At 44.0% G+C, this 13,131-nt stretch overlaps 1 protein-coding gene across 3 annotated transcripts in view; it reads right to left on the reverse strand.

Annotated features, from left to right (window-relative positions):
• Positions 1–13,131, reverse strand: part of LOC139411574 (DENN domain-containing protein 2B-like) — a 73,343-nt gene that overhangs the window by 50,831 nt on the left and 9,381 nt on the right. For all 3 annotated transcript variants that reach the window (XM_071158112.1, XM_071158111.1, XM_071158113.1), the window contains exon 2: positions 1,265–1,363. In XM_071158112.1, coding sequence (XP_071014213.1) covers positions 1,265–1,338 — 74 coding nt within the window. In that variant the 5' untranslated portion in view covers positions 1,339–1,363. The remainder of the gene's footprint in view (positions 1–1,264; positions 1,364–13,131) is intronic.

Consider the following 13,131-nt stretch of genomic DNA (forward strand, 5'->3'; position numbering starts at 1 on the left):
GGCTAACTACACTCTTAAAATAAAGGGTTCCAAAGGAGTTCTTCGGGTGTCCCCATAGGAGAACCCTTTCTGGTTCCAAGTAGAACCCTTTTGGGTTTCATGTAGAACACTCTGTGGAAAGGGTCCTACATGGAACCCAAAAGGGTTCTACCTGGAACCAAAAAGGGTTCTTCAAAGGGTTATCCTATAGAGACAGCAGAATAACCTTTTTAGGTTCTAGATAGCACCTTTTTTTCTAAGAGTGTATCTAACTCAGGAGAATTGGTGAGGTAACAGAAAAACAACTACTCAGCACAAAATATATTTCTCTTAAAAAATATATCTGTCAGTGGTAGTCATGTTTAAACTCCTCACAGGCTATGGTGTTTTCACACTGGGTCAATGTACCAGCCAGGGCTGTAGCTAGCTTCCAACTGGCAGCCTTTCTCAAGGTTATTCACATAAGAGATCCAACTAAAACATGTCAGAGCCATAGCCACTGACTGCTGTGTTATACAAGGACATGTAGCACTAGGTAAACTAACATCCTGACAGACTACACACCAAGTAGCAGATGGTGAAGGCTTGCAGTTGCACCCCTGTGAGTCCGATGTAAGCACTCCATGCCAGTTGATGCCAGTTCCTGTAGATCTTAAATCTTCACTCTAAGCTTAGTTTCAGTGGACACAGTGTGTGTATATATAGTGTTGAAGGGAAAGACTGATCACAAAACAGAACAGTCTATAGCCAGCACTTTCATTACGAGCCCTGTTTGTTTCTCTGTTCCAGGAGAAAGATGTCATCTCTCAACATGGTAACTCAAACAAGCCTCTGCTCAGACCACAAAGAGTTTATTGTTGAATGGGGCCCTATTCCAGAATGTAGAGGATGGCTTACAAAAGCAGATACTACTAGTCCTATCCCTGTAGCTCTAGAGAAAAGGCAGACAGAATATTACAGAATACAATCAGTACTTCCTTATTAATAATTGAATAACACTAACAACTGTGGGATGATGAGCCCTGTCACCTACTGTATGCAGTGTGTCACTCAACACAGACACATAGTGGGATCCCACGGTACAGATTTACAAAAATATATTTACTACCTGAGGAAAATGTCCTCTGAGGCAATAAAGGATATGAGCACCTGCACTGGTTATTACTGACATCATAGTGCATGTTGAGAGCCATCTCCTTTCCATCCACCCCCTCCCTCCACACTGTCCATCCACCCTCTCCCTCCCCCTCCCCCTGGCCTAGAGGCTGGTGGGGATGTCACTGACCTGTCGGGGATGTCCCGGGGCACATTAGCCCCTCTTGCTCGGGGTGCAGCCTTGGAACTTTTGTTGGCAGTCATCGTCACCCTCGGACCGCCCACACGCCTGATAGACAGGATACAACACATGAAACTCCCCAGCCGTAACATGGACAATACATCAGCATCCAACAGATTGAAGTCTTTGTGATTGTTTGGGTGAGGGTATACTTGTAGCCGTGTACATGTTGTTTATAAATCACAACAATTCATTACTTACTGTTAATATATTGCAGTAATAAGAAAATTAGTTATGTGAAATATAGCGTTACCCAAAACACTCACGCTTGAATTTGAGACCTTGAGAGTGTAAGTGGGTCAATGTCCTCTGTGCATATTTGGCCAAAACCATGACAAATATGGAGCTTAATCTCAGCCATGGGAGTGCCATATCAGATATCAGATGGATGACTTCACTGGATTCCTAACAGTGTGAGTAAACACCAGAGCATAAAGTACAACAACCAAGGAGAGAAAGGGCTGTGCTGTGTGAGGGACTCATCTGTGCTCTAGGCTCTGCTCTGTTAATCCAGCACCTCTCTCTCTTTTCATACAAATGAATGGAAATACAGTAATCATGAGGTCACAGCTCCAAACGAGAATGGTCCCTGAAGTCTCACAACAGAAGACAAATGTCTTTGGTTGTCACAGAAACGGCAGAAATATTTCTGAATCATTCAGGCTAGTTGGACAGAAGATCTTGGCTTGTTTAAAAGAAACCTTCAATCTCACTCCATTGTTTTCCCATCCATTTAGAGAGCACAAAAGGTAGAATTAAAGAAATTACAGAGCACGGTCTCTAGATTGTAATTACGGTGCACCCTTAAAATCGCTGTTTGAGATTGAAGTGGGCAAGAATAGCCAGTAATTGCAAACAAAGCACAGAGCCAACTAAAAAGGGGAGACACTCCATCCCCTTCTGATTGGAATGTGTGCTTGTATCAGTCTTTGCTTGACTAGAGCAGCCAAGATTAACAGACTTGCTCTCTTCCCATGAACGTGTTCACCAAGAGGGCTAGAAAAAAAAAGCCTGGCTGTGTTTTACTGCAGATTTTACTTTTAGGGGCATGTAGTTTGTGTGCTGCTGAAGGCTCTGAGGACTCAAGCTAAACAAGGAGAGACATGTTTCTCTGATCTGACTGACATGATGACCACATCGCCCGCGTTACGTGTGCAAGCGTTGCAAAATATATTTACACATGCATGTTATTCAATAATTTCGTTCAAACTGCTCGCGTGCTTCAACGAGCGTCTGCGTAGCCAGTCGCTAAAATAGAACTCCCATCTCCTCATTGTTTTTTTTAGGAGCATATACCCACGTGGGTGATTGAAAGATGAACTGAGGTCCACACTCCATTCCAGTTGGTGGTGTTAATGCACCTTAAAGTTGGTTGCCAACCACCATATAAAGTCCACAGAAAAAGAAGAAGAGAGGAGAGATTACTAGAAACGAACCATGTTTCCCATTTCATCTGTGGATTAACTGTTGGAGTAGAGACTCAAAATGGGTCAAAATTCTACAAAGATCCAGAAAAAAGGGACCTAGTGCATTTCAGGTAAAATAAAACCCAATGTTTGTATCCGAGGACAAATTAGCTAGCAACATCAAGCTAGCGAGCTAAATGTCCATGAATGTTTCATGTGTTTCGACCTGTCCCCAAATTAATATAGCTGGTTCAGAGTTCATGTTGATATTTCAACCTGATATTCTGATGGCGGACGGACAGACGCACGCGCATGCTTGGTCTAGTCGGCATGTGAGCCAAACGGGCCATCACATTTACACTACTCTCATCACCATTATATTCAATCAAAGGGTAATGACTTCCAGTCTTGCATATTTCTCTGCCTGATAATGTAGTTCATATCATTGCCATTATAATTTCACCAAAACATATTTTATTATATATTCATGTATTATTGTGTTGAAATGGATGTTCAGGTCAAATGTGTTGTTTCTTCAATGCTTCTCTCTATTACGCCACACATGCTGTGGTGTCCATGACATGGCAGACATCAGCACCCAGAGGAACCCGTGTTAGTAACCCGTGATCACGTGTGGCTCAGTTAGTAGAGCATGGTACTTGTAACGCCGGGGTTGGGAGTTTGATTCTGGTCAGAAGCTGTTTGTTTAAAGGAAGTAGTTATATGAAGCAGCAGTAGCCCTAGTGGAGCTGAGCTGAGTCCTATAGAGACAGATGAGGAGAGAGACGGCACTGAGCCCTATAGAGACAGATGAGGAGAGAGACGGCACTGAGCCCTATAGAGACAGATGAGGAGAGAGACGGCACTGAGCCCTATAGAGACAGATGAGGAGGGAGACGGCACTGAGCCCTATAGAGACAGATGAGGAGAGAGACGGAACTCAGCCCTTTAGAGACAGATGAGGAGGGAGACGGCACTGAGCCCTATAGAGACAGATGAGGAGAGAGACGGCACTGAGTCCTATAGAGACAGAGGAGAGAGACGGCACTGAGCCCTATAGAGACAGATGAGGAGAGAGACGGCACTGAGCCCTATAGAGACAGATGAGGAGAGAGACGGAACTGAGGCCTATAGAGACAGATGAGGAGGGAGACGGCACTGAGTCCTATAGAGACAGATGAGGAGAGAGACGGTACTGAGCCCTATAGAGACAGATGAGGAGAGAGACGGCACTGAGCCCTATAGAGACAGATGAGGAGAGAGACGGCACTGAGCCCTATAGAGACAGATGAGGAGAGAGACGGCACTGAGCCCTATAGAGACAGATGAGGAGGGAGACGGCACTGAGCCCTATAGAGACAGATGAGGAGAGAGACGGAACTCAGCCCTTTAGAGACAGATGAGGAGGGAGACGGCACTGAGCCCTATAGAGACAGATGAGGAGAGAGACGGCACTGAGTCCTATAGAGACAGAGGAGAGAGACGGCACTGAGCCCTATAGAGACAGATGAGGAGAGAGACGGCACTGAGCACTATAGAGACAGATGAGGAGAGAGACGGAACTGAGGCCTATAGAGACAGATGAGGAGGGAGACGGCACTGAGTCCTATAGAGACAGATGAGGAGAGAGACGGTACTGAGCCCTATAGAGACAGATGAGGAGAGAGACGGCACTGAGCCCTATAGAGACAGATGAGGAGAGAGACGGCACTGAGCCCTATAGAGACAGATGAGGAGAGAGACGGCACTGAGCCCTATAGAGACAGATGAGGAGGGAGACGGCACTGAGCCCTATAGAGACAGATGAGGAGAGAGACGGAACTCAGCCCTTTAGAGACAGATGAGGAGGGAGACGGCACTGAGCCCTATAGAGACAGATGAGGAGAGAGACGGCACTGAGTCCTATAGAGACAGAGGAGAGAGACGGCACTGAGCCCTATAGAGACAGATGAGGAGAGAGACGGCACTGAGCCCTATAGAGACAGATGAGGAGAGAGACGGAACTGAGGCCTATAGAGACCGATGAGGAGGGAGACGGCACTGAGTCCTATAGAGACAGATGAGGAGAGAGACGGCACTGAGCCCTATAGAGACAGATGAGGAGAGAGACGGCACTGAGCCCTATAGAGACACATGAGGAGAGAGACGGCACTGAGCCCTATAGAGACAGATGAGGAGAGAGACGGCACTGAGCCGTGTAGAGACAGATGAGGAAAGAGACGGCACTGAGCCCTATAGAGACAGAGGAGAGAGACGGCACTGAGCCCTATAGAGACAGATGAGGAGAGAGACGGCACTGAGCCCTATAGAGACAGATGAGGAGAGAGAAGGCATTCCTGCTGTCATCTATTTCCTGTTTTAGTGGACTGAGAGGACAGAGCATTCTTCAGTCTTCATTTTGATCCAGCAGCACAGGGAATTGCCAGAATATCCTGACAGATCCTAACAACTGCAGTTGTTTTGGTTCATTCGGATCTTCTGCAGACAGGGAAAGCCAAGATATTCAGAATGTGAGCCTTGGAGTGCAATGATGGTGATTAGTCTACACTCAAACACATAGCCATAGGCTCTGGTCTGTATTTATTTCTGTGCACACAACCATAAGTACCCAAAGGTATACTGGAGTTTCACCTGTACATGCTTTCACTTACTACAGTCATCAACGTCACCAACATTAAAAGGCATGTGAGAAAAACAGAACATGAAAGCACATCCGTGGAGGCTCCTCAGAGGAGAACCATCATCTCCAGTGAATTTCATAGAAATAAAAATAGTGGAACATTGAAAAAAGTTCTCCTTTTGAGATAAAACTATACTAAACATATTCACATCACCAAATAATTGATTAAAACACACTGAATTGCAATGAAGGTCCACAGTAGCCTCAACAGCACTCTGTAGAGTAGCACCATTATGTAGCCGAAGGACAACACGTTTCCGACCTCCTCTGGGTACATTGACTTCAACACAAAACCTAGGAGGCTCATGGTTCTCACCCCCTTCCATAGACTTACACAGTAATTATGACAACTTCCGGAGGATGTCGTCCAACCTATCAGAACTCTTGAAGCATGAACTGACATGTTGTTCACGCAATCAAAGAATCAGAGAATAAATCTAATACTGAAAGCATAAGCTATAGCTAGCTAGCACTGCAGTGCATAAAATCTGGTAGGTAGTTGACACAAAGAGAGAGGAAAACAATAGTTAAACAGTTTTTAACAAATCAATTCTTTAAAAATGAAGGAGAAATAAGAGAAAGAGAGAAATTTAGTTGTATTTTTTTCACTTAGCTAGTGAATGCAGCTAGCTAGTTTAGTCTACTCAAACCCCCGGCTCAAACATACAGGGATGCTATGTTAGATAGCTGGCTACGGCTATCCAACACTGGAACTCTTCCATGTCAAGATAAGCTTTTGTTTTTATTAACTTATTGCCACCTGGGCCCACCGGTGTAACTGCTAAACTGCTTGCTGACTATACACTGTACTGCATGATTGTAGCTGGTTTACTAAACACCTTAGTTTTAGTAGCTATGTTGACTATGAGATGTTAACTAATATGGTGACAATGATATAGGCTGTGTGTAGCAGTTAGCGCTTATGATATGAAGGGTTTTTTGCATGGTCACAGACAGCTGATTCTGTAGAAAAAAGGGGAAATGGGGATAAACGTACATGAATTTGTCCAATACAAACTCTCGTTTGCAACTGTTGGACTAATGATTACACCCTAGATCAGTGAGATGCAAGCAAGAGTGTGCAAGGCGTTATTGAATGTGTCACTGTCACCTTGATTACTCACATTTTTCTCTCAACCTGTGACCTATGTTGTAAACTTTAATTCATAGGCTAGGTTGTAGCAACCTCATGATGGGAATAGAGAGCATTTGAGTATCATGTAGTAGCCTAAACCTATCAATGGTACATTGAGCTGGGTGAATGGAATATGAATGACAGTTATCCAATATGCTGTAATAGAAATATGGCCATGCTCATAAAAAATTATAATCCTCCTCACTCATTTTAAACTTCACCAACCACCACTGAAGCACATTAAATATTAGATGAAATTTGGACAGAATATCAGTTGTCTGAATATTATGCCATTTCTATTAAATACCTGCTACAGCTTGATTAAATACGTTTTTTTTCATTGACTTATTGAAAGATGCACAGCTATAAAAATACTGTTGGCTGCGCGTAAAAACACTTTTAATTGTAACATCTGGAAAGCAAATACAGTATGCTTAGAAAAAAGGAGAACTTATCGAGACAGGCATACTGAGAAACTGCAGCAATTCAAAAAACATTTGAAAAGTGTCTCAGTTAATCTTAATGGTTCTATCAAAACAAATGTAGAGTACCCCAGGATTCTTTATAGGCCTAGGTGTCCATTTTGGAAGTACTTCAGATCAGTACAGTTTCCAGATATGAGGCTTACTGCCTATACCTACATTGAGTGTACAACACATTAGTAACACCTGCTCTTTCCATGACATAGACTGACCAGGTGAATCCAGGTGAAATCTATGATCTATTATTGATGTCACCTGTTAAATCCACTTCAATCAGCGTAGATGAAGGGGAGGAGACAGGTTAAAGAAGGATTTTAAAGCCTTGAGACAATGTTTACATGGATTGTATATCTGTGCCATTCAGAGGGTGAATGGGTAAGACAAAAGATTTAAGTGCCATTGAACGGGGTACGGTAGTAGGTGGTCTGAGTGTGTCAAGAACTGCAACGCTGCTGGGTTTTTAACGCTCAACCGTTTCCCGTGTGTATCAAGAATGGTCCACCACCCAAAGGACATCCAGCCAACTTGACACAACAATGGGAAGCATTGGAGTCAAAACGGGCCAGCATCCCTGTGGAACACTTTCAACACCTTGGAGAGTCCATGCCCCTTTGAATTGAGGCTGTTCTGAGGGCAAAAAGGGGTGCAAGTCAATATTAGGAAGGTTTTCCAAATGTTTTGTACACTCAGTGTATCTGGAACACTTTGTAATGTCAAGGAAATGGCAGTGATTGTTAAATAAATTCCCTTTAACAGGCAACTGGTGCAATGCAAGAACAGTAGGCAGGTTTCAGCATGTAATTACAAAGAAGCCAAGTTGAGGGCAACAAGTGAATTGGTGATTCATAGTTTTGAGTGTTGTGTCTCAACTTTCACTGTAGCAATGTCTCGGCAACTTTCTCATACTCTATGTGCAATCAGCCAATATGTACCATGTGGCACCTATGGCTACACTCTTAGAGAAAAAGGTCCTATCTAGAACCCACTTTTTTTTGGCTGTCCCCATAAGAACCCTTTGAATAACCCTTTATGAAGGACCCTTTCCACAGAGGGTTCTAAAAAGAATCAAAGAACCCTTTTGGAACCCTTTTTTCTAAAAGTGTAGTGATATAGGTTATATGCACAACCTACTTCACAAGTTCACAACAATGGAGAGATTTGGGTCAGAGAAGTCTAAGATGGAGCTTTGGGGTGTAAATAGCAAGGTGTTAACCAGCTGACTTCGTGGAGACTGATACCATCTCTTCACATTAAAAAACAAGCTATAGGCCTCCTGTTTCGATCCCAGGCTGTGTCACAACCGGCCGTGACCAGGACCCCCATAGGGCGGTGCACAATTGGCCCAGCTTCGTCGGGGTTATTGGAGGGTTTGGCTGGGGGGGGCTTTACTTGGCTCATCACGCTCTAGCGACTCCTTGTGGTGGGCCGGGCACCTGCAGGCTGACTTCGGTCGTCAGTTGAATAGTGTTTCTTCTGACACATTAATGCAGCTGGCTTCCGGATTAAGTGGGCGGGTGTTAAGGAGCGTGGTTTGGTGGATGCATGACTCGACCTTCTCCTCTCCCGAGTCCATTGGGGAGTTGCAGTGATGAGACAAGATCGTAATTGGATATCACAACATTTGGGGAGAAAAATGGGGTAAAATACAGTTTCTTTCCTGGGATGTCAAAGCAGCAGCAAACTGTCAAACCATGTTCTGTAAGAGGTGGTCATGGTTCGTGTCTAGGGCTAGAGTATGGTAATGTCTTAAATGGCACCCTATCCCCTATATAGTGCACTACTTTTGAAAAGAGGTCAATGGGCCTCTGTTCAAAACATCAGACCAACATACATTTTTAACATCTTCAGCAAGAGACCTGAGAAAACATTTTGTATGATCTCTTATTAATTACTTTAGGCCCAACCTTTGGCACTTTGTCTTTCCTTGTTATTACCACAATGCTATGGTCACTACAGAAAATGGAATCTGATATTGCTTTGGAACAAAGCACTGCAGCGTTAGTAAAGATATGATCAATACAAGTGGATGTCACAGATCCAACACTTTTGGTATGAAATCTAGCTGGTTGAGTGATAACCTGGTTCATATTACAAGTATTAGTCACAGTTAGAAGATTCCTCTTGAGAGGACAGCTAGATGCTAACCAGTTAATGTTCAGGTCACCCAAAAAATAGACCTCTCTGTTAATATCACACAAATGATCAAGCATTGCACACATATTATGAAAATACTGACTGCTGGCACTTGGTATATGAGATTTAAGAACACTGCATACTAAACTTATATTTTCAGTAATTTATAAATGTCAAGGAATAGATGCTCAGATGAGACAAGTGGTGTAGTGGAGGGTAAACACAAGTAAACACACTTTATTTTTGCTTGACAGTTTACCCACCTTTTGCAGAAAAATGCATTGAAAGTAGGCGTTACTTTTTTTAGAGACCGGCGATCAGAGTTTATCCACCTATTTTCTCACCACTACATCACTACCTATGCAGGAATGCACCGCCCTGTCAGATATTTACATGTAATTTCAGTATTGACTTAACATTCAGCAAACGTTTTGAACAAGACACAGCCTGGAATTATGACAAAAGGGAGCTAACAACTGTCCTTTCAACAGGCTGTCTGTCCTCCCACCTCTGCATTCTAGTCGAGTCATGCTGCATTTACATAGTCTAATTCCCAAATAGCACCCTATTCCCTACATAGTGCACTACTTTTGACCAGAGCCTTATGGGTCCTGGTCTAAAGTAGTTCACTATAGGAAATAGGGTGCCATATGGGGAATGACAGCAGGCAGGATGACAGCAGGCAGATTTACACCCACTCTGACCCCATCCAGGGGTCCACAGACAACCAGAAGTGAACTGCAGGTTAACTGTGACCCTGCATGACTGAGGCTCATACATAACGCATACAGTATTCTGTTGAACTACAGGACACAAGGTGGAAAAACGGATGGATTGATGGAAAACACTCCACATCAAAGGAGATTAGTTCCTTGTCTTACCTACATTTGGGATGCGCACTGGATAAACACTGATTGAGCAAGTAATGTTGTTCCACAGTAGTTACAAGGAATACAAATAACTATCCTGTGATATGATCTCTCTGAATCATGAGTAAAAAATAAACAGGCCTATCTATCAACAACAATGTTCAAGGTATATGTTTATTCTCGTCAGGTTCCTCAGAACCAGTTACAGTTAGATCCCCAGACAGAAGGCAACATTTTTTCTAAGGCATTTACTCTTTCCCGAACTGTCTACGTGACTTACAGTACCTGCCATCCAAACCACTAACTCATAACTGTCCTATTATGTCTTAGCCATACCATATTCTACAGCAAAAGGCATATCCATTATGGGGGGAAATCATGAGGCTAGATAATATCAGTTACTACATGTCCAGTTACTATGTCCTTACTATACCATTAGATCACAAACTATGCTTTCTTGTTGAGGAGGCAAGTATGTGTGTGTTCCTGAGACTGTTTGGGGTGGAACAGAAGAGCTCTTTGTTTTCAACATGTCCTTGAATGGGGAAACTCATGGTTAAAAAGTAAGTCCTTTATCGGGTGACCGAAACACACAATTACTATACAAAGCTACTCCCGCTAGTTTGTGTGTATGTGCACGCATGTGGGTGTGCGTGTGTGTGTGTGACGTGCATGGGCTGTGGAATGTTTCATCTCATAGTGAAGCCATTAGGTCCATGGCCTTGTCAGCCTTGACAGGTCAACAGGCCCATAGGCCAGCCCATCACATAGAGGAATGTGCTAATATTTGTCCTGTCCATCAGGCCTGGTATTCAACACATTAGACTATGTTTTAAAGGGTGAATGAACAGGAGAGGGGCGGGAGCTCGGAGCACCTGGCTTCAATGATAAGAGCTTCTTTATCATCCAACAAAGATTCTCAGACACTCAACTATGCATCTTTGTTCATCAACACCTGGCAGTTACATACCGAATATGAGATGTCAATGTGATTTGATGAACACAGCACTTTTCATGGTTTGGGCTGTGATGATAACAGTAAGTTGTTATTTAGTGTTTGTCATCACAATGGATGAACTTAAATGAACCTCCTGAGGAGTAGCCTTGGTTTGATGTAATTTCCATCCAGCACCACCACATCTCTGGTGGAAATCAAGAAATAACAACAGACACAATGGCTTCCAGAAATAGAAGCATTGTTCTAATTTTGTTCTCCAGTCTGCTACTACACCTCTGTCTCTGCCTCTCTGGCAGACATGTCCTCCCGACCATTTCTGCTGATCAGCATACTCCAAGGTTTTCAAACTACTGTTGAGCTGAGCTCACTTACAGCCATGAGCCAGCCAGGGAAAGCAGAGTAAAACCTCTGAAAACTCTTTCCAGACGTCACAACTCACCAGAGGACATGAGGAGTGTATGGGCCCATGTATCCACAGGCATTCTTTATCGTCTTCAAAATACCATTTCATTTTTCTTCCGTGCGTTCTCAGCGAGGAAAGAGGTTTTGGGACTGCTGTTGGAAATCCGACATCAGACGTGAGTCTGGAGGTTGAATTACTGGGTAAATATGGTAGAGGGGAAGGAGGAGCTACTCCAGACACTCAGTCCCTAACATAACATCATATGGTCCTCATAAACCTTTTACATGGAGGAGACGCATTGGAACTGTTCATGTGGTGTATGTGCATACAGCCTGTCGTCATGGACCAAGCATGTGTTTAGGTTGAGGAGAACGACTATGAATAACGTCTCCGTTAACATGAAAGCATTATAAAAGGCCTTCCACCTGGATGAGAACTCCGTTCCTAATTAACAGTCCATACAAATCTCCTCTCTGCCTCGCTCTAACACATAGGCCGCAAGAGGCTGGCTTTTGTCTCCTTTTAACTTTCAGTGCCAGATTTTCAAAAGAATGGTCCAGTGGACATCTTTTTGTAGAGTGGGCGGCTGTTTGCTGAGCACTGTCGGGCCCCTTAAATATCCATCCCACAGAGCTCCATTCGCCTCTTTATGGGCAGGGGCACCCCAGGTTGACACTATTCATGGCAGCTGCACACTCCCTACACAATAACCACAAGTCCCTGCCACCGTAGCTCTCTGACTCAATGTGCCAGATGGAACCAATTCTTTCAGCTGTTTACAGTTCCCTTTTATCTTCAAGGCAATACTAATGGCAGATATGCCCTTTTTGGAAAGCTGGGGAAAAGTGTTCTGGGCAACCTGGAAATGAGCATGCACAGCTGTCGGAGCTGGCATGTGGAAAACAGGCTTATGTCCATTTGAGCCGCTGCAGGGAGCTGAGATGTAGGATATATGTCAATGGGCTGACTTCTGACACACAGGCTTTAACTTCCAATGAAAGAAGGAAAGGAGGACAAAACATTTTGTGTGCCTCCATTGCCTTACAACTGACTCACTGTTCTCCCTTACTCTGATATGGAAGAGGGTTAATTTATGGATCATGAATCTGAGGGATGAGAGGGGATCTGACTGAACCCTTATGACTGCCTACACTCCGTGGCCAGTTTATTAAGTACACCACCCCATTCACGAAAACAGTTCACTCCTACTGACAGTGAGTCACGTGGCCCTGCTATACAAAGCAGGCAGACAGGAATCGAGGCATTCAGTTACTGTTCGATTTAATGTTAGATTGGGAAAAATGGATGACCTAAGCAACTTTGTGCGTGGTATGATCGTCGGTGCCAGGTGCGTCGGCTCCAGTATCTCAGAAATGGCCGGCCTCCTGGGATTTTCACGCACGACCGTGTCTAGGATTTACCGATAATTGTGCAACAAACAAAAAACATCCAGTTAGCGGCAGTCCTGTGGGCGATAACAACTTGTTGATGAGAGAGGTCGAAGGGGCATGGCAAGAATCGTGCACGCTAACAGGCACGCTACAAGCAGGCAAATAACGGTGCAGTACAACAGTGGTGTGCAGAACGGAATCTCGGAATGAACAACTCGTCAGTCCTTGTCACAGATAGGCTATTGCAGCAGACGACCAGTCCAGGTTCCACCCCTATCAGCTAAAAACAAGAAGAAGCGGCTCCAGTGGGCACACAATCACCAACAATGGACAATTAAAGAGTGGAAAAACATTGCCTG

This window comes from Oncorhynchus clarkii, chromosome 6, assembly GCF_045791955.1.
Source record: "Oncorhynchus clarkii lewisi isolate Uvic-CL-2024 chromosome 6, UVic_Ocla_1.0, whole genome shotgun sequence".
Lineage (NCBI taxonomy): Eukaryota > Metazoa > Chordata > Actinopteri > Salmoniformes > Salmonidae > Oncorhynchus > Oncorhynchus clarkii.